Source organism: Salvelinus fontinalis, chromosome 6, assembly GCF_029448725.1.
Source record: "Salvelinus fontinalis isolate EN_2023a chromosome 6, ASM2944872v1, whole genome shotgun sequence".
NCBI classification, from domain to species: Eukaryota; Metazoa; Chordata; class Actinopteri; order Salmoniformes; family Salmonidae; genus Salvelinus; species Salvelinus fontinalis.
Window position 1 is genome coordinate 51,180,023 of NC_074670.1, and position 23,815 is coordinate 51,203,837.

A 23,815-nucleotide genomic window follows, 5' to 3' on the forward strand; every position below is an offset into this window, starting at 1 on the left:
GACCCTCTTTGTTCTTGGATTTATTGTTCACATTGTCCTGTTGAAGTTGGGATGAAGAAATCAGGTCTAGAGTGCTCAACTCTGGACCTCAAAGCCAGAACCACTGCATTTATTTAATTGTTCCTCTAATCAGGGACTGATTTAGACCTGGGAAACCAGGTGAGTGCAATTAATTATCAGATAGAACAGAACCAGCAGGCTTCGGACCTCACAGGGTAAGAGTTTAATACCCCTGGTCTACAGGATCAAGTGAGGTTGGCTTACTTTACTTTTCTACCAGTACTGTATTAAGCACCCCTCCAATCTAATGGAGTACCACTTTGGGTTGTGTAAATTGTAGTATCCTTTTCAAAATCCTAATATTAATGTCAAAGGTCATACACAATCAATTGAGGGGAGTTTAGACAGTAAGTGACAATGCGGAGAGGTGGAGATGGGTGAATGGGCCTTTCCTTCCGTGTCCTCCAGAGGGCAGACTGACACACCATGAGAGATGAACTATGAGTGTGTAGTGTACAAGCAGGTCTAACCATTTTGGGTTAATGTAATTCAGCTCTTGGTTCAATCTCTGTCACATCTCAGCTAAATTGTCTTTTTGAATAAAACCAGACCCTTATTATATATTTCCAATTTTCCTTATCCCAGTATGAGACGAAGAAGTGTGGTCCAACATTCATCCACAAACACAATTAAAATGCTTTTAAAGTATCACACATTGAGTGTTGAAGTTAATTTCTTGTACTTGCAATCACATTATGTAACAAATGTATCACATTACTTGTGGGGAAAGAGAGGGATTGATTTTGCTATGGTCCAGTGACATCATCTAACCAAGAATGTTGGTCTCATTTAAACTGAAATGCTTGCATTTTAGGTATTCATTGATTGAAAGCTAAGGGACTAACTGTTTCTGCTGGTGTCTAAGTATGCCTACACAACAGCTGTTTCTCAACATCCTCTGCAGGTGCCAGCAACCACCCATAACTCCTGCTTATGTTTTCATTAGGTTGCAGTAATGATAAGAAACGAGGTATGTATAAGCTTTTTATTGATCAATATAGATACTAACATAACTGTTTCTAACCAACCATTTCATCCCTTATATGTTTCACTGAGCTGAAATCGAGGCCGTGACCCTTGCTGGAAAACCAGGGATGATTTGAAGCCGTCCTTGAGTTCTCTGCTGCTTACTCTGCGACTCCACCGTCCTGATTTACATTCCTCCTAAAGCTCTCGTGGCGACACGCCTGGCCCACTTCCCCCTCCAGATGACTGATACCCCCACAGCCACAGGACAGCCAGAGGCCAGGGTACTAAAAGTAAAGCCAGGCCCATTGAGAGGCACTAGGCCCCAGAGCCTCTGGACAACAGCCATGGAGGAATATACTTGTTTAAGTGTTGGACTTTAAAAGCCATTCAATACAATCTGAGAAGCTTTCAGTGCTTTGTAAATATTATGTATAAAATACAAAAGACAGATATTATTTGAGGTTTTAGAACATTATGAAACCCAGGGATGATCCATTACACAGGATAAAATGCCTACATTTCTCAAATATTAAACTATACTGAGGGCTTCCATCACATTCACAGGGTTTAATGAAAGGCCTGTAGTGTTTTATGACACCTTGAAAAGAACAGTGGAAGTCAATCTAAAGCTCCAACTAAGGCCAGCAGCTTTGATCTCCTCCTGGCTCTTCCTGTGAACATTTGAACTAAATAACAATGAACATATCATCCCTCCACTTTATCATTGGTATGAAAATGAGGTGGGAGCTTTAAGAAAAAAACAAGATCATTTTTGGTTGTGGCAATTAAGGCAAGTGTTTGAACTTTTTTGTCCTTCAACATGTACAAGGCACCCACATTAATTAAATACATTTTTGTGCATTGCCTCATCCTGAATGTAAGAGATTTTTACAGTGCAGTTGTATAGGAAATAAGTCATTCATAAAAACCAGAAGCCACTATACAAGGATGTTATATATATGGATAAAACACAGTATCTGTTAAAATCTAAATGTACAAAAATAAAAAGGCAGAAGGTGTTGGAGAGGATGGGTACATGTGACTTAGTCAACTGTCACCCTTTCCTAATTGATTAGGTATATTAAATACATCTTAATTAACTGTGGAATTATGAGGATATGTTTCATAGCCATTCCCACCATGGAATTTGAAATCTACAAATATATCGCAGCATCGAATAATTCAAATCACCATTAACAAATATGGGAGGGAAAAAAACAAATGGGTTTGTGAACAAGTAAGCAAATCCTGCTAAAATCAAATGTTTAAAGCGTTCAAGACAGGGTAAAAACAATTCCAAAACAGTAAAGATCCTTCCAGTTTACACTTAAAGATGGAATCCGCAGTAGCAGTACCACCGCTGTTATTGTTTTTGTTGCCAAACTGAGGCATGTCGCACAGCATGTAAAAAAATATTGCAGTACATACATATTGTGCGATTCTATCGAGCGTCTAATGATGTACCAGGGGGAAAGAATAGTGTTCGTTGTTTTCAGAAACCTCTTTGTTGTAATATCGCAGATAAACCGACCTCAGTGTATATTAGGTACACCCATCTAGTACCAGGTCAGACCCCCCTTTGCCTCCAGAACAGCCTGAATTATTTGGGTATTCTACCAGGTGTTGGAAAAATTCCACAGGGATGTTGGTACATGCTGACGTGATGGCATCATGCAGTTGCTGCAGATTGGACAGCGGTACATGCATGCTGCGAACAGGCCGTTCCATCTAATCCCAAAGATGATCTATTGAGTTGAGGTCTGGGGACTGCGCAGGCCACTCAAGTAAACCGAACTCGCGGTCATGTTGGAGTCTGTGGATAGACGAGTTGTGCATTCCCAGATGCTGTTCTGCACCATTATTTTTGTCTGTTTGTGGCCCGCCTGTTAGCTTGCACGATTCTTGCCATTATCCTTCGACCTCTCATCAACGAGCTGTTTTCTCCCACAGGACTGCCGCTGATTGGATGTTTTTTGTTTGGCGCTCCATTCTTGGTAAACCCTAGACATTGTCGTGCGTGAAAAGCCCAGGAGGGCGGCCGTTTCTGAGATACTGGATCTGGCGTACCTGGCACCAACGATCATACTATTTTTGCCCATTCTAACGTTCAATCGAACAGTAACTGAATGCCTCAAAACCTGTTTGCCTGCTTTATATAGCACACCACAGCTACATGACTCACTGTCTGTAGGAGGGGTCAATTTGTGAACGGGGTGTACCTAATAAACTGGCCGGTGAGTGAGTGTGATATATATATAAATATATGTGGCTGTTTCCACCATTAAGGATTCCAATTTGATGGTCAATTCATCCTTCACCCTGATAAGCCCGATTTCTTCAGCCAGAAAATCAACTGCCCTTTTGAGTAACAACCAAAGCAGAGAAACAACTAAAATGTGAAATTCAGTCACACTAGTCAGCTAGGGCAATGCGCAAATTAAACTAGATTACAATCCACATCAGAAGAGATTACCTAGTGAAATTAACAATCAATCGGAGAAGTAACCATCTTTCCAAGAATGTCACCAATGAGATTCTAGGGTGGTGTGTGCAGAGACAAGAGGCTCAGTGGCGACAGGAGCTGAGGAAGGCAGGGTGTGCGTCTGTGTATGTGTGTGTGTGTGTGTATCTTCATGTGCGTATGCATGCGTGTCTACACCAGGCTCCCCGGCCAGGACACCACAGTCAGTGTGACTTTATTCTTCTGCAGCTTGAGCATGGGGATGAGGGACGAGTTGTTCATGCCCACCGTGGTGGCTCCGTTCACAGCAACAATCTCATCACCACACCTAGAGACAACACAGAGGGACAGTCAGTAAACATGGGGCACAGAGATGGGCAACACAATGACCTAGCCGCAACCATAATCAGTCTCCTAACAGCTGTGCATTAAGGTCTAACTATGATGGACTTCTACAGGAGAATCACATCTAAATGAGCACTGGATACCAGGCTGGCTCCATCTCTGCTCTCAGTTGAATTAAAATGGTGAAACCAGGTATTTCTGTTCAATCCTGTCCTTGGGGAGGAAACCCCTCACAAAAGGGAGTACATGCCTTATCAAAGAACAGGGCAGGCTTACCAAAACATAACTTCCTTCTCACTGCTCCTACACTCCTTCACCCACCCAGATAGTAACGACATGTGTTTTCTCACTGAGGTTTATTATAAGAAACTAGCACTGGCCGTGTGAAGCAACTCACTTGAGGCGTCCGTCGAGGTAGACAGGTGTACCAGGCACGATGGTCTTGATGAAGAACGGCTGTTGTCCGCGAGTCTCCTCGAAGCCGCCCACAATGCTGAAGCCCCAGCTCTCCTGATTGGTCTTCAGCAACACGATGTCACGGCACCAGTGCATGTGACTAAGGAGGAGAGGAAGTGACGCGCAAACAAAAAGTGTCCGTGTGATTTCATAAGCCCAGAATTAAGACCTCTGTGTTTAAAATGGCCACCTGAAACAAGTGATAGGGTACTTTTCCGACACAACAGACTGTCCAAGCATTATTACACTGTTCAGACTAATATTGCCTACTAGTATTGTCCAACTACTGAAGTGTTGAGTACAAGCTGTACTCATGACACAGATTGGATTTGAAGAACTGCAAAGTTGAGGTCATACAAAGTTGAGGTAAGTTATTTTCCAACCAATGGTTAGTGTATGTGCTTACCTGGAAAGCCCCAGCCAGCGGGTCCACAACGGGGCCCAGTTGACATCCTCCCTTGGATTTTCCACAGACTCCATGGCCTCCTTGGCGGCCTCCCCCTCATCCTCTGGGTCTTCTGAGATGGTCTGGATGACCCTGAGGACCACCTGGGCCTGGGCCGTCTGGGCCTTCAGCACCGACACCGCCTCATTGTAAGTCAGCTGGGTCAGATCCACGCTGTTGATGCTCAGCAAGACATCCCCTGGGCAACATAAATCAGAACCATGTCAAGAAAATGTATCCTCTGCATGCAAAGCTGGCCTTACATCAAAGGTCTTCCCGTTAAATGTGCAAGAGGTATGCATATTGTCTAGTCCTTCACTAACAGAATTATCCCTTTAAGCATTTAAATCTGAACATTAGCCATGCTACGTGGAGTCAATGTATGGAATGAAAACTGTCATGTCCTATCAAAACCATGACTGATAATGGTCACTGGTTTGGTGGTTATATGAAAGCATACAGTGCATTCAGAAAGTATTCAGACCCCTTGACTTTTTCCGCATTTTTACATTACAGCCTTAGTTTAAAATGGACTACATTTTTTTCCCCCTCAAACTATACACAATACCCCATAATGACAAAGCAAAAACACTAGAAATTTTCACAAATGTATAAAAAGTTTAAAATAAACTGAAATATCACATTTACATAAGTATTCAGACCCTTTAGTCAGTACTTTGTTGAAGCTCCTTTGGCAGAAATTACAGCCTAGAGTTGTCTTGGGTATGATGCTACAAGCTTGGCACACCTGTATTTGGGGAGTTTCTCCCATTCTTTTCTGCAGATTCTCTCAAGCTCTATGGATGGGGAGTGTCGCTGCACAGCTATTTTCAGGTCTCTCCAGAGATGTTCAAGTCCGGACTCTAGCTGGGCCACTCAACAACATTCAAAGACATGTCCCGAAGCCATTCCTGCGTTGTCTTGGCTGTGTGCTTAGGGTCGTTGTCCTGTTGCAAGGTGAACCTTCGCCCCAGTCTGATGTCCTGAGCACTCTTGAGCAGGTTTTTATTAAGGATCTCTGTACTTTGCTCTGTTTATCTTTCCCTCGATCCTGACTAGTCTCCCAGTCCTGCCACTGAAAAACATCCCCACAGCAAGATGCTGCCACCACCATACTTCACCATAGGGATGGTGCCAGGTTTCCTCCAAACGTGACGCTTGGCATTCAGGCCAAAGAGTTCAATCTTGGTTTCATCAGACTAGAGATTCTTGCTTTTCATGGTCTGAGAGTCCTTTAGGTTTCTTTTGACAAACTCCAAGTGGGCTGTCATGTGCCTTTTACTGAGGAGTGGCTTCTGTTTGGCCACTCTACCATAAAGGGTCTGATTGTTGGAGTGCTGCAGAGATGGGAGAACCTTCCAGAAGGATAACCATCTCCACAGAGGAACTCTGGAGCTCTGTCAGAGTAACCATTGGGTTCTTGGTCACTTCCCTGACCAAAACCCTTCTCCCTCGATTGCTCAGTTTGGCCGAGCAGCCAGCTCTAGGAGTCTTGGTGGTTCAAAACTTCTTCCATTTAAGAATGATGGAGGCCACTGTGTTCTTGGGGACCTTAAATGCTGCAGAAATGTTTTGGTACCCTTCCCCAGATCTGTGCCGACACAATCCTGTCTCTGAGCTCCACAGACAATTCCTTTGACCTCATGGCTTGGTGTTTGGACTGACATGCACTGTCAACTGTGGGACCTTATATAGACATGTGTTTGCCTTTCCAAATCATGTCCAATCAATTGAATTTACCACAGGTGGACTCCAATCAAGTTGTAGAAACATCAAGGATGATCAATGGAAACAGGAAAGGGAAAGGGGAATACCTAGTCAGTTGTCCAACAATGTATTCAACTGAAATATGTCTGCTGCATTTAACCCAACCCCTCTGAATCAGAGAGGTGCCAGGGGCTACCTTAAAATCGACATCCACGTCTTCGGCACCCGGGGAAGTGGGCTAACTGCCGCGCTCAGGGGCAGATTGACAGATTTTTACCTTGTCAGCTTGGGGATTCGATCCAGCAACCTGGGTTAATGGCCCAAGACTCTAACCACTAGGCTACCTGCCACCGATGCACCTGAGCTCAGTTTCAAGTCTCATAGCATAGCATAGGGTCATAATGCTTTTGTAAATTAGGTACTTCTGTTTTTATTTTTTAACACATTTACAAACATTTATAAAAACCTGTTTTCGCTTTGTCATTATTGGGTATTGTGTGTAGATTGATGAGAAACAAGTCAAGGGGTCTGAATACTTTCCGAATGCACTGTATATCCCAAGTGCACCTTTTTTGATAGTGCCGTCTCGGTGCAGGCAGCCAACAGGCTGGACACTGGTGATGTAGACGGGCAGGCGGCTGCGGCAGTCCCTCCCCCCGGCGATGGTGATGCCCAGGGAGAGTCTCGGCTCCTTCTTCAGACTCACCATCTTCTCCTGACTGGAGAAGCCCCCTGGTGGATCCTGGGAAACACCAGGAAGAACCCTTCATTTGCTTTACATTGATGAGGAGCATGCAGTAGGCTATTTAGATTTGCTTCCTGTTCTTAAGATCAAAACGACTTCATAATAATTATTTCTGGTCATCATAGAATAGACTGGCGTCAAAGAAAAGTAGCACAATATGCCTGACTCGGCATTCCTTCTGGGGTGTGCTGCTCATCATCTGCCCCTCTCCATTTCCTAGAACTGAGAAGGATCTTTTGACTTAATTGATTCCTCGTGAAACCGCTTGTCCAAACCAATGTAAGCAGCAACATCTCAGATGCAGCTGAGGACTCAAACCCAGAGGTAATGTGCAAGGATCGACACTCGGCTCCCGAGTGCACGTGTCGACATCCACAGCTCCTGCCAGCGTCCTTGTTGCTCTCTCTCTCTGGAGTCTGTTAACCTTCAGAGGGTGCTAGGGAGGGGGAGGAGGAGAGACCTCCCTCTTCCTCCCCCCAGCAGGGAACCCTTCACCACCAGCAACATTTAAAGCCTGGGCTCTGCAGGTGAAAGCTAACCATCACCATGATCCTCTGCCACCCAAAGCAACAAACAAATAGAACATGGTGAGGTAGCACTCTGGACCTTTTGATCAGGAGTGAGCAGGCCCCAGAGAAGGGCTTTTATCCCCGGACCAGGGACACAGGTGTCGGTCTGCTCCCAAGGCCCCTTTCACCACTGTCTGAGTGAGGAGGGCTTCTGTGGACGTGCTAGGAAGCCTGGACTGGTGACAGAGGGCTGGGGTGTGACTGATCGACCGTGGTGCCATGATCACATTATGTAAACATGAGAAGCTTGTGGGATCCTGTGTGTACACACCAACATACAGCAGTTTTTAGTACAGTGATTTTAAAGTTCTAAACATCCGGGGAGGAGATTGTTTACCTTCATGTAGGTGGAGGGGCGTCTGAAATACTGGGGTTCTGGAGCCCTCCTAGCCACTCGGCCCTGCCCCTCTCCCCCACTGCCCCCCTCCCCCTGGGCGTCCGGCTGCCTCATCACCACAAAGTTCACCCGCACCTCACTGGCCTGCAGACACACACATCACACACACACAGTTCAGGCCTCACATTCATTACACAGCCAGCAAATATATCCTGGGAACCTCTGCTAACATGAAAGTCAATGTTTCCGTAAGAGATTATAATAAATCCTATTTCCATAATGTCTCGTGCTTTGGTCTCCATGAAATAGCTGTGCTGTAACTTGTCTACTACAGAAGACCTACCTGTATGATCTGTGCTGCGTTCTCTGGGGTGCCGTGTCTCAGGTCTTGCCCGTTGATGGCCAGCACCTTGTCATTGTTGCATAGTTTCCCGTCCTTGGCCGCCAGCCCACCTGCCAGCAGGTCCAAAATGAAGACCCCCGTCTCGTCCGACTTGCGGATCAGCTTGATGCCCAGCGGCTCTGAGCGATCCCTCTTCACCAGCGTCACCTGGATCACCGTGCCCTGGTTGTGGGCGGTGCCGTGGGGACTGTGAGAGGGAGTGGAGGCAGTGGCCATGACGGTGGAGGAGGGAGTGTGATGCTCGAGGCCAGGGCGTTGCGGGTGACGAGGGTTGAAGCCCTTCTCCTGCATGACGATGAGTCTGAGCTTAGGGCATGGCCGCCGCAGCACAGAGATGGCCCGGCCGTGTGGGATAGACGCCAGGCTGACGTCATTCACCTAGAAACACAACACCACACGGTCAGCAACACGGCCACTGATACAGCATCCCTCTGGAACACTGCAGGTTTACGAAATATACATAGAGTATCGACAGCTGAGCGAAGTGACTGGTCCCTGCGCTGATGGAGAGACAAATTCAAATGCTTTCTGCTGATCATGGTAGAATTATGTAGAACAATAGGATAGAGGTGTAACTAGTTCCTTTTAAACTGGGATTGATTGTATGGTGAAAAACTTGTTTCAGGTTGGCCTCATGTCATTCAAAACTATTGACATCACCATTTTTAACAATAAGAAAATCAATAGAATAGAACATACCACTTTAAAAATACTAAGAGCTGTGCCTCCATCTTTATAGCCAAAAACCATAGGTACCTTGACTCATGTTGCTCGAGGCATTGTATTGAGGCATTGCATCTACCTTTGGTTGAGTAGGTGTACGAAATTATTGGACCCATTTTTGACCAATTCCAGCTTTACAAACCTCATCCGAAAGAAGCCCTTCTTAAAAATCAATACATCGACTCAGGGGGAAGCGAGGGATTCAATTTCAACAAATTAAGAAGGCAATCTCCGCTCTGTCACACATCTCTCTTTACAGCCAATAGCTGTCCACAAAGGACCCCAAAAAGTGAGCGGTTATATTACTGCTACCAAGGCAGCTAGTAGGGGTGAGATGAGTTTTCATTCTAAATTTGTGATTGGTCAGCCCAGAGGAAGAGATGGGCTCAGGCATTGTCATGTACCCCTGCCAGACAGCCGAGGGGGGGAGAAATCCGAGGGGGAGAGAGGGAGCAGGCTTCTGGGAAGAAAGGAAGCTGTATCTTTGTGAAACCCCCTTCAAAAGATATACCATCTCTGTACCCTAGTTCTACCCTCTGGGTGGAAACCAGATTTGAGTTGATTTAGATTTTTACAGGGACAGTGCACATTAAATCAAAGTTTCAGTAAAAGTCTCTGGGCAAAACAATTACAATACAGACAATTAGCACATGCAGAGCAACATAGGACAAGCAACACGGAGCACGCAGACCATCAAGCGAGTGGTCTTATGTGTTGAGACACCCTCACCACTAGCATGTAATCTTCCTTAGCCTTTTGGCCCATTTACAACCAGGACCATAGCCAAAATGTCACTAGACTATAAGTCATAATCATCCCTTTCTGACCAAGAAAAATAAAACATTGAAGAAAACCAGACAGAGCCTGTCTGCAATCAGGTGAACTTTGGCCTTCCAGAAGATGGGGCTCGGCCTGAAATGGCAATAGCTCAACAGTGAGAGTTTCAAAACCCTGTTTCATGGGCCTGCTTGGAGAACAGATCTCTGCCACACATGTTACCATGAATCCAGAGACCCATTCATCCTGAATATCTACTTCCCCACCAACAAATTCCCCCCCATTTACTGAGGATCATGGGAACCCAAGGGAATAGGGTGTTTGTGTGGAATAATAGATCAAAGCTTCTTATAAAGCACCATCTTCACAAAGTGCAGCCATTAACATCGTCAAGGTAGCCATTTCAAAGTATACGGCTACGGCACTAGAGCTACATAAGATGGGAAGGAGGGGAGCAGCCTGAACATATTTTTCAGGTGACCTATCCCTCTATTATTTACAGTGAGGAACCTGTCTCACCTCCAGAATGTGGTCCCCTGGGGCCAGCCTGCCGTCGCGGGCCGCCAGTGAGTCACGAATGATCTCCTGGATGACTATGTTTCCCAGGGGCGTGTCCTTTCCTCCCACAATACGCAGGCCCAACTCCTGCTCCTCCCGAATCATCTCCACCACGTTGGCCTCGGCCACCAGGCTGGACCGCATGGAGGTCTCTGTGGGGGGAGAAGGGGGCAGACAAGGGCATGATGATTTGAGGTACACGTTTACATAAACAGAGACAAACAACCTGACAAACGCATGCACGGGCACACACACTCATATATGCTCAAACACATATCAATGGTCCATGGTTGCCTTTCATTGTGTGTGCAATGCCAACACACACCCCTGGGGTTCTGAATCAAGTAGGGCAAGTGGCAACCTATTCCCCAAGAATCACTCACGATGAGGTAATAATTTCTGAGATAATGATCGCCAGTGTTGCCAGGTAACTTTGTTTTGATGGACTTTGTTCCACAGTACTGGATTACAAATTCCCTGGAGGGGTTCTAAGTCTAGACCAGATAGAGGTTAGGTTGATACCAGAGGAGGATGGTGGGAGGAGCGATAGGAGGACAGGATCATTGTAATGGCTGGAATGGAATACATGGAACGGAGTCAAACACATTATTTCCATATGTTTGATACCGTTCCATTGATTCCATTCCAGCCATTACAATGAGCTTGTCCTCCTATAGCTCTGGTTGATACACGTTCTGAAGGTCCAGACGAGGATTTGGCCGGAGTGTTTGAAATCCTAAGCCACCAGCTAAATGATCAGCACTCGTCTTATCCAGGTCTGACAACTCTCTTGCCAGGGATGGCCACATCAAAGGGGCTTTGGGTTTTCCCTAAAGTCAACACAGCTGACAGACTGTTTCCTCTCCCTTCCTTTCCCCGGGTGCGTTCATAAAATCCTTAAACATTCATTGCCCCGATTGACACTGATATAGATTTGTCAATTCTTAGAAAGTATCCTATTTTTTTTTCTTCCAGTGGGAGCTCACTGCTATTCACGTAGACTGACAGACTATCATTATCATACAACAATAATCAGACTTCAGACATAGTGACGTTAGTGTGACGTCTATCTGGTGTGTGTTGTCGACAAATCAGGAAGTGAGTGACGTGTGACATCTTACCGTCCTCGCTCTCTTCGAAGGCAGGGTTGATGAGGCCAGGCTCGGGCTGGGTGTCCCGGGTGGCGGTACGGGTATGTTTGGTATCAGCGCCTGACTCTCCCCCCCTGTTCCCCTTTAGCTCATTCCAGGGGGGTCTCTTCCTCCTCTCTGCCTCCTCCCTCAGCATTCTGAAAACAGGACATCTTAGAGAGGGAGGAGAGGGAGAAAGAGTGACAGAGTTAAGTCAACAAGCCTCCTTTTAATTAAACCTCATAACATTCATCCAAAACTGTCCGTGAAGGTAACCTAAAATACCCTGAGTGAGCACACACCTCCTACATTTCTTTAGATACCGTGTGACCAGCAAAAAAGGGAGTACGATCAATGTTCATTCATTTGTTTCAGTGAGGAGGAGGACAAGTCTAAAAAGCTAGAGGTGTAGGAAATGGGAATGAATAGGCTTTAGTGACTGGTGAGGGAGTCAGAGAGCGAGACTATGAGAAGAGGAGAAGAGCTATGCAGATGAGCCTTTTTTTACTGCATTGCAGGGAGTCTGAGGGGGGGACAGGTCGAGTGTGATTAAGTCAGAGAGAGAGCTACTGCTGCTGGTCCTGCTGTCTGAACTTTGCCTCCTGTCTGTTTGCACGGATGGCTGCAGGATGACCAGCTATCATAACATAACCTTTACCCACTACTGACTGTGTCATAGCTGCTCGCTAACCACTAAGACGATAAGCACCACACCACACTGGCCAAGTGAGCAAAGGGAAGGCTAATCCACAAATTACAAAGATCTCAGGGATATGACATTTGAGACAGAGGAGAGGTTCAGAGTCCAGGCACTATGGAATAAAATCTTTTTCATGGGAGACTCTAAACCTGATTGACTTATGTTATGTGTGAATCCATGTTAAGTTAACATTTGACCCATTAACTCAAAATGAATTCCTAAATTCAGGCATAGGAAAATAAATAGACCAGCCAAATATAAACTACAGTAAACAGACAGGTACTATTTTGGCTTACTTACTCTGGTTGCAAAGCAGACAGTTTAAACTCAACTCTTAACTAAATACCTTTCCCCATCTCAAACTCCCTCTTCCCCGGCCCATGCCCATCACCCCTCCGCGGTGCCCCAGCCATAACCCTATTCACCTGTTGTGCAAGTGGGGCTGCAGCTCGCAGCGCTGCATCTGCTGCTGGCACTCAGCTTGGTGTGGGCAGAGCACGGTCAGCTTGTCCAGCAGGTTCCTGACCAGCAGGCTGGAGGGCCGGCAATGGTGCAGCTGCAGCTGCTGGCGGTCCACGGGACAAAAGTCCTGCTCCTTCAGGAAGCTGCTGAGGCACTGGAAGCAGTAGGTGTGACCACATGGCGTGTCCATGGGCTGCAGCAGGGGCTGCAGACAGATGTGGCACACCAGCTCGTCATCTACCTCATCCTGGTACTCATACAGGTGGTTCTCCTGGCCTCCCTCGTGCTGCTGGCCACACTCCTTGCACATCTTTGCCCATGTTAGGCCAGCACTGCTGCTGCTACTGGGGACCATTGGCTCCGTCATGGCCAGAGGCTGGAGTACCTAGCTAGCAAGTCCAACTTCCAATGTTCCACTGTCCTACTTCCTCTGTGCCCTCGTCTCCCTGAAAGGATATGCTTAGTTTATTTCATAAGGGGGGCAAACATCCCAAAGTGAAGGTGAGGTTGAAACCCTGATCCACCGTGTGTCATCTCCTCCTCACGTCTTCATCCTAGATTTCTGTTGAGGGAAGCACAAAAAGAGGTCTGCCGTTAGAGTTGGGACTTTTCCTACTCATATTGACTGGCTCAACAGGAAATGACACAGAGCGGCAACAATATGGAGGCTGGAGCAGCTGTTTCCTCTCAGACAGTTTCCTGAGGGACTAAAGGAATTCTCCTTTCGGCTACATGTCACTGTGCGCTTCATTAAAATAGGGGGAGTAAACCCCCATGAAATGAGGCGAGAAAGGACTAAAAGTAAGAAACGTGCTAATGGGAAGGAACAAAGACATGGTACTAGGAGAGAATGAAAACTGAATGAACTGGGCAGAAATGCAATCCTCATCACTAATGACCCCCTCAGCTGAGGTCTCTATCCCTCTGTGAGGCTTCTAATCTCTCCACTAATTCCCTGTCTTTAGGCGAGGCTGATTAGAAATGCATTCTTCACTTTTAGAAACTTACTCTACACATGTGCAAAAGAAGCAGCCGATGTGTAAGCTTCAATCAACACTCTTGTCAAATGTACTGTATAAACAGCGAACTGCAGCACAAACAAGCATACGAGTGTGGTGTGAATATCTCAAAGTACACTGAATAGGAGTACCTAACCAACAATACTGACGCAAATACTGATCTGTTTACGTGCCACCTTTCCTCGTTCCCCTTTGTCACATGATAAAAACCCAGCCAACAGCATTATGTACACAGACCAGCTTCCCTGCATTCCCTCACCAGTCCCAGCACTCCTCTCTGACCCCCGTCGAGAGGTCAGCAAGGCAAAAGAGCAGACTGATTCTGTAGCTTGTTCGTCATTAGCTTGTTGCACCTACCTGAGAAGCTGATATCAGCGTTGCCAAGGGCCCCGGCCGGTCGGCAGCCACCGCATGCAAACAAGAAACTCAGACCCAACAGCTGTGCTGGCTGCCTGCAGCCTGACTGAAACCAGAGCTCTACATCCCCGGCACACAGTCCAAGGTTCTGTGTGTGTGCCCAGCACTGCACCAGCTGTGTGGCAAACTGACGGGGAGTGGTGTGACTAGACTGAGGGAGGGGATGTGGAGGGAGGGGGGGACTCAGACTGCTGATGTTGCACTAGCGCAGGCAAAACACCGAGGCCAAACCCAAGGCTGAGCAATTACACCAAGGCTGTAGTGTACACACACACACACGGAGGTCAAACAGGACGGCTCACTCTCTCACCGCCTTTCTCGTTACTCAAGTGATCCTTCGTCTTGTAATGGAGAAGCGCCATGGATCCTGTGGCAAAGCAGAGGAAGCATAACCAGGGTTCTGCCCCACTTCTTTGGGAATTCACATAACCAGACTCAATGACTTCACAAATATTCAACCTGTCCTGAGATTACTTCAGAAGATGGATGGTGAAGACAAGTGTGTCCCATAATTGGAATTCTGTGTAAAACAAAACAAACACCACCCACTTGACTGGAGTAGACGGAATGCCTCCTTATCAACACATGCATGTTTAGACTTGCCTGGGCGAAACAGAGATTAGCCTAAATACAATTCCTCCTAATCTTTGGTATGCATATTTGCCATAGCATAAAAAGCACACAGTCTATAAATGTTTAATAGGAGAGAGCTGGACAGAGAATGTGGCTTACAGAGAGGGAGTGAAAGGGTTGTTTGAGTTTCATTGAGGATGTAGCATGGGTGGTTAGAGGCCATGGGCTGCTGAGAAGCCAGGCAGGCAGGGACCCTCAATGAGTGTCCTTTTAGACATTTAACATTTACATTTAAGTCATTTAGCAGACGCTCTTATCCAGAGCGACTTACAAGTACATACATCCATACTTTTTTGTACTGGCCCCCCGTGGGAATCGAACCCACAATCCTGGCGTTGCAAGCGCCATGCTCTACCAACTGAGCCACACGGGACCACGAGATGAGATGAGTAGTTGAACAGACCTAATATAGTTATCCTCTGAAAGAAGTACCTTCTTTCAGAGGATAACTTTATTAAGTCTGAAGGTACTTCTTTCAGGGGATAACTTTATTAAGTCTGAAGGTACTTCTTTCAGAGGATAACTTTATTAAGTCTGTTCAACTACTCATCTCCTAAAATGCATGTTCTCATGTATAACCCATTTAAATGTTCCATTGAGCTTCAATGTTTAAATCATATTAATCAATGTTAAATATCATATTAAAAGACATTAAATCCTATATTTTAAATCAATGGTTTCTAATGCCTGGAGGAAATAACTAGGGAGGAAACTGCTTGAGATGAAATTCATAATGGTATATGTCTTCAGTCAAATCGTTTTTCCGGGCTAAACATGCTTTGACAGCAGTGGTATGCAGTGCTATACATTGTAATATTGGCAACGTTGCGTTGTTAAGTACTGAACTGTTCATGTGTAGTTCTGGTATAAGGCGTGCTCTGAAGATGACCTTAACGGGGGGGAAATATCTCAACATCAATGTGTAATCATGTGACATTCAAAGCTTTCTAGGAAAAATGTCTTGGCTCAACATTTAAGATTAGCCTCCCATGTGCCATTGGAACTAGAGGTCGACCGATTAATCAGAATGGCCGATTAATTAGGGACGATTTCAAGTTTTCATAACAATCGTAAAATCGGTAATTTTGGACGCCAATGTATTTTTTTATACCTTTATTTAACTAGGCAAGTCAGTTAAGAACACATTCTTATTTTTAATGACGGCCTAGGAACGGTGGGTTAACTGCCTTGTTCAGCGGCAGAACGACAGACTTTTACCTTGTCAGCTCAGGGATTCAATCTTGCAACCTTACGGTTAACTAGTCCAACGGTCTAACCACCTGCCTCACGAGGAGCCTGCCTGTTAAGCGAATGCAGTAAGAAGCCAAGGTAAGTTGCTAGCTAGCATTAAACTTATTTTATAAAACACAATCAATCATAATCACTAGTTATAACTACACATGGTTGATGATATTACTAGTTTATCTAGCGTGTCCTGCGTTGCATATAATCGATGCAGTGCGCATTCGCGAAAAGGACTGTCGTTGCTCCAACGTGTACCTAACCATAAACATCAATGCCTTTCTTAAAATCAATACACAGAAGTATATATTTTTAAACCTGCATAATTAGCTAAAAGAAATCCAGGTTAGCAGGCAATATTAACCAGGTGAAATTGTGTCACTTCTCTTGCGTTCATTGCACGCAGAGTCAGGGTATATGCAACAGTTTGGGCCGCCTGGCTCATTGCGAACTAATTTGCGAGAATTTTACGTAATTATGACATAACATTGAAGGTTGTGCAATGTAACAGGAATATTTAGACTGATGGATGCCACCCGTTAGATAAAATACGGAACGGTTCCGTATTTCACTGAAAGAATAAATGTTTTGTTTTCGAGATGATAGTTTCCGGATTCGACCATATTAATGACCTAAGGCTCTTATTTCTGTGTGTTATTATGTTATAATGAAGTCTATGATTTGATAGAGCAGTCTGACTGAGCAATGGTGGGCACCAGCAGGCTCGTAAGCATTCAAACAAACAGCACTTTCGTGCGTTTTTGCCAGCAGCTCTGCTGTTTATGAATTCAAGCCTATCAACTCCCGAGATTAGGCTGGTGTAACCGATGTGAAATGGCTAGCTAGTTAGCGGGGTGCGTGCTAATAGCGTTTCAAACATCACTCGCTCTGAGACTTGGAGTAGTTGTTCCCCTTGCTCTGCATGGGTAACGCTGCTTCGAGGGTGGCTGTTGTCGATGTGTTCCTGGTTCGAGCCCAGGTAGTGGCGAGGAGAGGGATGGAAGCTATACTGTTACACTGGCAATACTAAAGTGCCTATAAGAACATCCAATAGTCAAAGGTATATGAAATACAAATCGTATAGAGAGAAATAGTCCTATAATAATGTTAGCTTTCTTACATGGCACATATGTATTTTTACTTTCTTCTCCAACACTTTGTTTTTGCATTATTTAAACCAAATTGAACATGTTTCATTATTTATTTGAGGCTAAATGGATTTTATTGATGTATTATATTAAGTTAAAATAAGTGTTCATTCAGTATTGTTGTAATTGTCATTATTACAAATAATCAGTATCGGCTTTTTTTGGTCCTCCAATAAATCGGTATCGGTATCGGCGTTGAAAAATCATAATCGGAACAGTCACTCATAGCCAGATGAGCTTTTAAGTCAAACAGGACTGCCAGCTGTTCAGTCACTGTGGTTATGACAGACAATAACCTCCCCTCACCAATGCTTCCATTGTCTCCACAACAGCAGAGGTGAGTCACATTTTCCGCACACCCTCATAAAAGTGAACGCAGGTAAATCCATGAGGCAGACAGAAATGAGATTAGAACAGCTAAAAAAGGATGTGCGGAAAGCCTGACTGATTTGACTGTCAGTTATGGTTGACTGAAAGTGAAAATACAGGGAACGCCCTGTATACTTGCCCCCCTAAAGTTCACATTGCTTCATAATCTACCCACTCCCTTTCTACACCAGTATGATTGCTAGCCACACTGAAGCCTTGAGCATGGTACCCATTGGTGCCAGTCTCCACTACAGAACACCATCCAGGTTAAAAAGTTACAGGCTGTAAACCTCCCACTGTTCACCAGCAGAGCACTGACTGAAAGGTACACACCACACTGGGTTCCAGAAACGAGACATCAACTTCAGACCAGGAATATCCATCCATGAATAGAGATATGGCCTCCTTGGTCATTGGTCACATAAAGCTCCTTACGTCTGCTATTCAATAGAGTGAATGAAAAAGAAATGCATGAATTATCATCCATTATTCAAAAGGAACGTACCTCTTCCAAACCAATTACCCCCTATAGCCTACGTCTGGTTTTATAAAGACGTGAAGATGATGGATGATTTGACATAAACAACCTCTTGATTTAAGCTATTAGGAACATGACACTAGTTTCCAATGGAGAGGAGCTCACAACAAACAATAACAGTCATTAGCCAATAGCCACTACCACCTCAAGATCAAATAGGACTGTCTGAACTTGACATGCACATCCCAAGCAATATATAATATACACATTTTATTAGGTACACCACCCTGTTCACGAAAATGGTTCGTTCCTACAGACAGTGAGTCACATGGCTGTGGCTTGCTATATAAAGCAGGCAGACAGGCATTGAGTCATTCAGTTACTGTTCGATTGAATGTTAAGAGTGGGCAAAATTAGTGACCTTTGAGCGTGGTGTGATCGTCGGTACTAAGCGCGCCTGTTCCAGTATTTCAGAAACGGCCGGGCTCCTGGTGCGACAAACACAAAACGTCCAGTCAGCGACAGTCCTGTGGGCGAAAACAGCTTGTTGATGGCAGGTCGAAAGAGAATAGCAAGAATCGTGCAAGCTAACAGGCGGGCCACAAACAGGCAAATAACGGCGCAGTACAACAGTGGTGTGCAGAACAGCATCTCGGAACGCACAACTTGTCGGCCCGTGTCACGGAAGGGCTATTGCAGCAGACGACCAGACCCCGTTCCACTCCGATCAGCTAAAAACAAGAAGAAGCAGCTCCATTGGGCACGCAATCCCCAACACTGGACAATTGAGGAGTGGAAAAACGTTGCCTGGTCTGACGAATCCCGGTTCCTGTTACGTCATGCTGATGGCAGAGCCAGGATTTGGCATAAGCAGCATGAGTCCATGACCCCATCCTGCCTGGTGTCAACAGTACATGCTGGTGGCGTAATGTTGTGGGGAATGTTTTCCGTGCACACGTTTGGTCCCTTGACACTAATTGAGTAACGTTTCCATGCCCGATCAATTCAGGCTGTTCTGGAGGCAAAGGGGGGGGGGGGGGGGGGGGGCCGACCTGGTACTAGATGGCTGTACCTAATAAACTGACCACTGAGCATATACTGGTTGTATGAGCAAATCTCCTATTACCTCTCTTTTAATATGCCTTAATTAAAATGATGCGCCATTGCAATACTCTATAATTTCAATATTCACTGTCAGTGACATAGCCTTAGTAGTATAGAATAAAACCTAGTCATTCACCAGAAAGTGCCCACTTCTCACGCCTGACACACAGGCTTTGTGTTACTGTAGAAGAGAGGTCATCGTTAAGGGCTGGTCTATCCCTTGGTCAGAAAACATAAATAATCCAATGTCCCCACTGACAGCTGATGACAAGGTTAACAACCGATGACAAGGTTAACAACCGATGACAAGGTTAACAACCGAGCAAACTTCCCCCTTCATTCAAATTTGCATTGCACACATGCGTGGTAAATCAATTAAGTGTCACTCCTCCTATACATTTTATGGCATATTACCTTTTTTACTCACGTCACTGGAAAATAATGCTGAGCATTCCGCACTCTAAAAACAAACTTCTTGACCACATTAAGTTCTCACCTTCAACAACACAGCCTGAGATATGTTAGACTACCTTTACATTTGTTGGAATGTGTTAGACTAGGCTATATATTCATACACTTATGTTAATGGTGGGCTGTATAAAATGTGTGAGAATACATTTAAAAAGTTTAACACCGTCATGTTCGATGAGAGAATAGAACGTACGAGAACGTACGAGACCATAGAGATAGCCGAGACCGAAACTCGTCTTCTACAATTTATGAAGGGCTTTTCCCGGAATAATAAAACAAACACAGCTGTGAACTCGTGCTATGACTAAAGTAGCCTATAGTATCGAGAAACGATTAATATAATCGTATACGTTACATGTCTGGGTGAATAATTCAGCTCATTCTTCCGAGGGCGCCGACTCAGTTGTTAGAAGTACAGGTAATATTCCTAATTTCGAACAACAAAACAAGTGTCCTCGGATCTGACGTCTCTACAGGAAGTCCATGCAGGTGATATTTAAATTAGGCAGGTTACTTTCCAACACCCCACGTGAGTGACTCACTGCATAGGTATTCTTTCATCCTTAATTATTGAACACCTTGCCTGTATGTGTCGTCATCTGCATTTCACGATATTTTACAATGGGCAGTCCCTTCTTCACTTTCAGTTTTTACCTGGTAGCAGCCTATACTGTAGCCTATGAAGTAATAAACACATTTTGGGAAAGCTTCGATTATACTTAGCAAAATAATCACGTCATGTTCAATTAAAAGTGATGACCATTTCATGTTCAATTAAAAGTGAATACCATTTTTCTGCTAGTAGCCTACAATGTAATGATCAATTAAGGATGCATTGAGGATTAATTATCAATTGAGGATGCTTAAAGACTCTAGAGTTTGTATGCATAACAGTTTTATTAGAGAAAATTGTAACTATGTGCATTTCAATTGTAATAACATGATGAGTTTCTCTCAACTCACCTGGCATTAGAGGGTGAGAAAAGTGACACACGATACAGTGTTTGTAAGCAATGTTTTCCCTTCAGTTTCTCCCTTCCCTGATTTATTGGTAAGACTCACATTGAATACAAAGGAGCCATCTGAATGGTGCCCAATGAAGTAATACTACTTGCTTTGGGACCCTACCAGTTAAAAGGCTTTTGACACATGAACAGTGTTAGCTTCATACCCCCTGCAGGATGGAAGGGAAGTCTCTGTGTCATAAAACCTCTCTGTTAGGGCCTGTTCCCCTGTGATTTATAGGCCTGCTAAGGAAAAGCTATAGCCAAAGACATACATTTGTTGACATGTTGTGCTCAATGGATGTGTAACAACGCTTCTATCCAGAAAATGTCTAGTGTCCTACTTCTCACAAAACTGAATTCACTGTCAATATCGTGTATTTCTGAACAGTTTTGTGATAACATCACAGCCTCCTCAGAAAACATGTATAACTGTTATTAATTGTAACATAGACCAGTTTAAGTTTCTTACCACCAACAGATCCATTGGAAGAGATCTAGAGATCTAAATATTTAGAGATTGACGTTATACGGTACAATTGCAATATCCGGGAGCAGGAGGTATTCAATTGTGAGTCACTGTGTAGACCACTGGAATTGAACAGAGGCACGAGGAGCCCCTTCTTAAGAATGTAGCATAGCTTGAAGCTAATGAGCTTTGATGAGTAAGAGTGACACCCTGTGGTCAATTGTAGGATGACTAACACAAGTTAATGTGTTGCTGTTTCTCACTGACCCAAGTAAGGGTACCTCTTTAAATAATATTTAGAGAGGTACCCTTATCTAAAGGATACATTTGGTGTATTCTTCTGTCTTTTTGAAGGTGTTATACATTTTCACAAATTACTGCATGACTTCAAGGTGTTATGATGACTAAATGGCAATCTTATTTTGCTCTAATTAATTCATCTGTTTCGCTGCTATTAAAAAGCTCTATGATGAACCACACCAGAACCCACGGCAAAATTAATCTGGCATGGCAGCTGACGGGAAATGCTGGAAGTAAAAAGAAGGTGGCAAGGAGGGAAGAAAAAGAAAGAGACAAGATCAACACTAGCCTAACAATGCAACACATCTTGGCTCTCTCTCTCTCTCTCACACAGAAAGGACCCACGGCCCTCTGTTTGAGGTAGGGGGCCCACAAACAAGAACGAAGCTGTTTGTATTTCCTGAGAGCGGTAAACATCCTCAACACAAACACTTTCTTGGCCGCACCGCCAGCGAGAGAGGAGAAGCTCACACCGTCAGGTAAGGCAGCTGCAATCTCACTCCACCAGGGCCTTTGATGTCTTTGTGGCCTATGAATTTGCCTTTAGATTAGGGCAGTAAAATGCAATGCTTTGTACTGTTGTGTCATTTTCCTGTTAAAAATGTTTTATTCAGAAATATACACCCTGAAGGAAAGAATATAATAGAAAGTGAGCGGTTACACATAGGAGGATGTCTGCACACACACACACACACGCACGCACGCACGCACGCACGCACGCACACACACACACACACACCTAGGCGCAGGTGCTGGGAATATCTCTCTATTGCTTAACTATTGCTAGGGGGAAACTGAGGGCACATTAACTTCACATGCAGCCCCCTACCCCCGCTCCTCCTCCCCTACCCCTGGGCTAGACGGCAAGGCATCTGTTTCAGGCCACAGCTTGCACCCCCGACCCCAGGTTCTGTCTGGCCTCCACATACAGGCCCTAAATCAGTGACCACAGAGACACTATAGAGGTCACCTCCCCTCACCCCCCACATGGCCATATTGTGACATCCAAGTGTCACTTCAACAGACTTGGGGTGTGTGGAGTCGGCTTCTGACCCGTGAGACAGAAATAGTACCTTCATTTCCTTTTTCTTTACATTTTTCAATGTCTGTATGTGTGTTTCTCCACCAGCTTTATGAAGACCTATAGAAAATAAATGTAGTCAGTGTTCCAACAGAGAAGTTTAGCTATACTGTGGAAAGTTGTGTGCATACCGTGTTAAGCATAGTCCTTTTGGTGCACAGAGCCCCTAAATCATTTGCTATTACAGTGTGTGTTCAGTTTGTGTGTTATGCGAGAGAGGGGGGGGGAGGGGGGGGGGGTCCTGTGGGGTCTGTTTGTGTTTGTGAACAGAGCCCCAGGACAGCAACACAATTAGTCCCAAACAAATCATGAGAAAACAAAAAGATAATTACTTACTTTTTGTAATTCATTTACAAAAAAAAACAAAGAAAACTAGAATTATATTTGGCACTAAACAGAGTACACAGTGGGACACCACCTGACCACTGTGACTGAACCAAAATGAAGGAAAGCTTTGACTATGTACCGACTCAGTGAGCATAGCCTTACTATTGAGAAAGTTGGCCATAGGCAGACCTGGCTCTCAAGAGAAGACAGGCTATGTGCACACTGCCCACAAAATGAGGTGGAAACTGAGCTGCACTTCCTAACTTCGTGCCAAATGTATGACCATATTAGAGACACGTTTCCCTGAGATTACACAGACCCACTAAGAATTTGAAAACAAATCCAATTTTGATAAACTCCCATATCTATTCGGTGAAATACCACAGTGTGCAATCACAGCAGCAAGATTTGTGACCTGTTGCCACAAGAAAAGGACAACCAGTGAAGAACAAACACCATTGTAAATACAACCCATATTTATTTATTTGATCTTTTCTACTTTAACTATTTTCACATCGCTACAAAACTGTATATACACATGATATGACATTTAAAATGTCTTTATTCTTTTGGAACTTGTGAGATTGTAATATTTACTGTTTACTTTTGTTTATTTCACTTTTGTTTATCCATTTCACTTGCTTTGGCAATGTAAACATGTTTCCCATGCCAATAAAGCCCCTTGCATTGAATTGAGAGAGAGAGTTGTGTAAAACCTCACCCTCCTTAACTTGACCAGTGACCCAGGAGTATGCCCTATGTATTATTTGCAGTCCTCATAGCCCACTGAGGGGCCCTTAGAGTGCTTGTTTGTACCTGTCATGTCGCTCTGCTCGTCTGCCCAGCATGTCATTCTGTAACCCCTCAGAGATTGTTATCAGTTAATTTTCCTCTCCTCCTCCCTGC

At 44.7% G+C, this 23,815-nt stretch overlaps 1 protein-coding gene across 6 annotated transcripts; it reads right to left on the bottom strand.

The window, feature by feature from the left end:
- Positions 1–1,031: 1,031 nt before the first annotated feature.
- lnx2b (ligand of numb-protein X 2b) lies at positions 1,032–20,315 on the bottom strand. Of its 6 annotated transcripts, XM_055926947.1 has the most exons (11): positions 20,084–20,315; positions 18,575–18,680; positions 12,811–13,409; positions 11,677–11,858; positions 10,517–10,707; positions 8,438–8,875; positions 8,095–8,238; positions 7,011–7,185; positions 4,698–4,935; positions 4,233–4,391; positions 1,032–3,818 (listed from the first exon to the last, which is right to left on the bottom strand). In XM_055926947.1, the coding sequence occupies exons 3-11, from the start codon at positions 13,212–13,214 to the stop codon at positions 3,683–3,685; spliced, it is 2,067 nt and encodes a 688-aa protein (XP_055782922.1). In that variant the 5' UTR covers positions 13,215–13,409; positions 18,575–18,680; positions 20,084–20,315; the 3' UTR covers positions 1,032–3,682. The 6 variants fall into 6 exon arrangements, with proteins under 6 accessions (XP_055782922.1, XP_055782921.1, XP_055782925.1 ...); XM_055926946.1 differs by lacking the exon at positions 18,575–18,680; XM_055926950.1 differs by lacking the exons at positions 18,575–18,680; positions 20,084–20,315 and adding an exon at positions 18,009–18,519.
- Between the last annotated feature and the right edge of the window lie 3,500 nt (positions 20,316–23,815).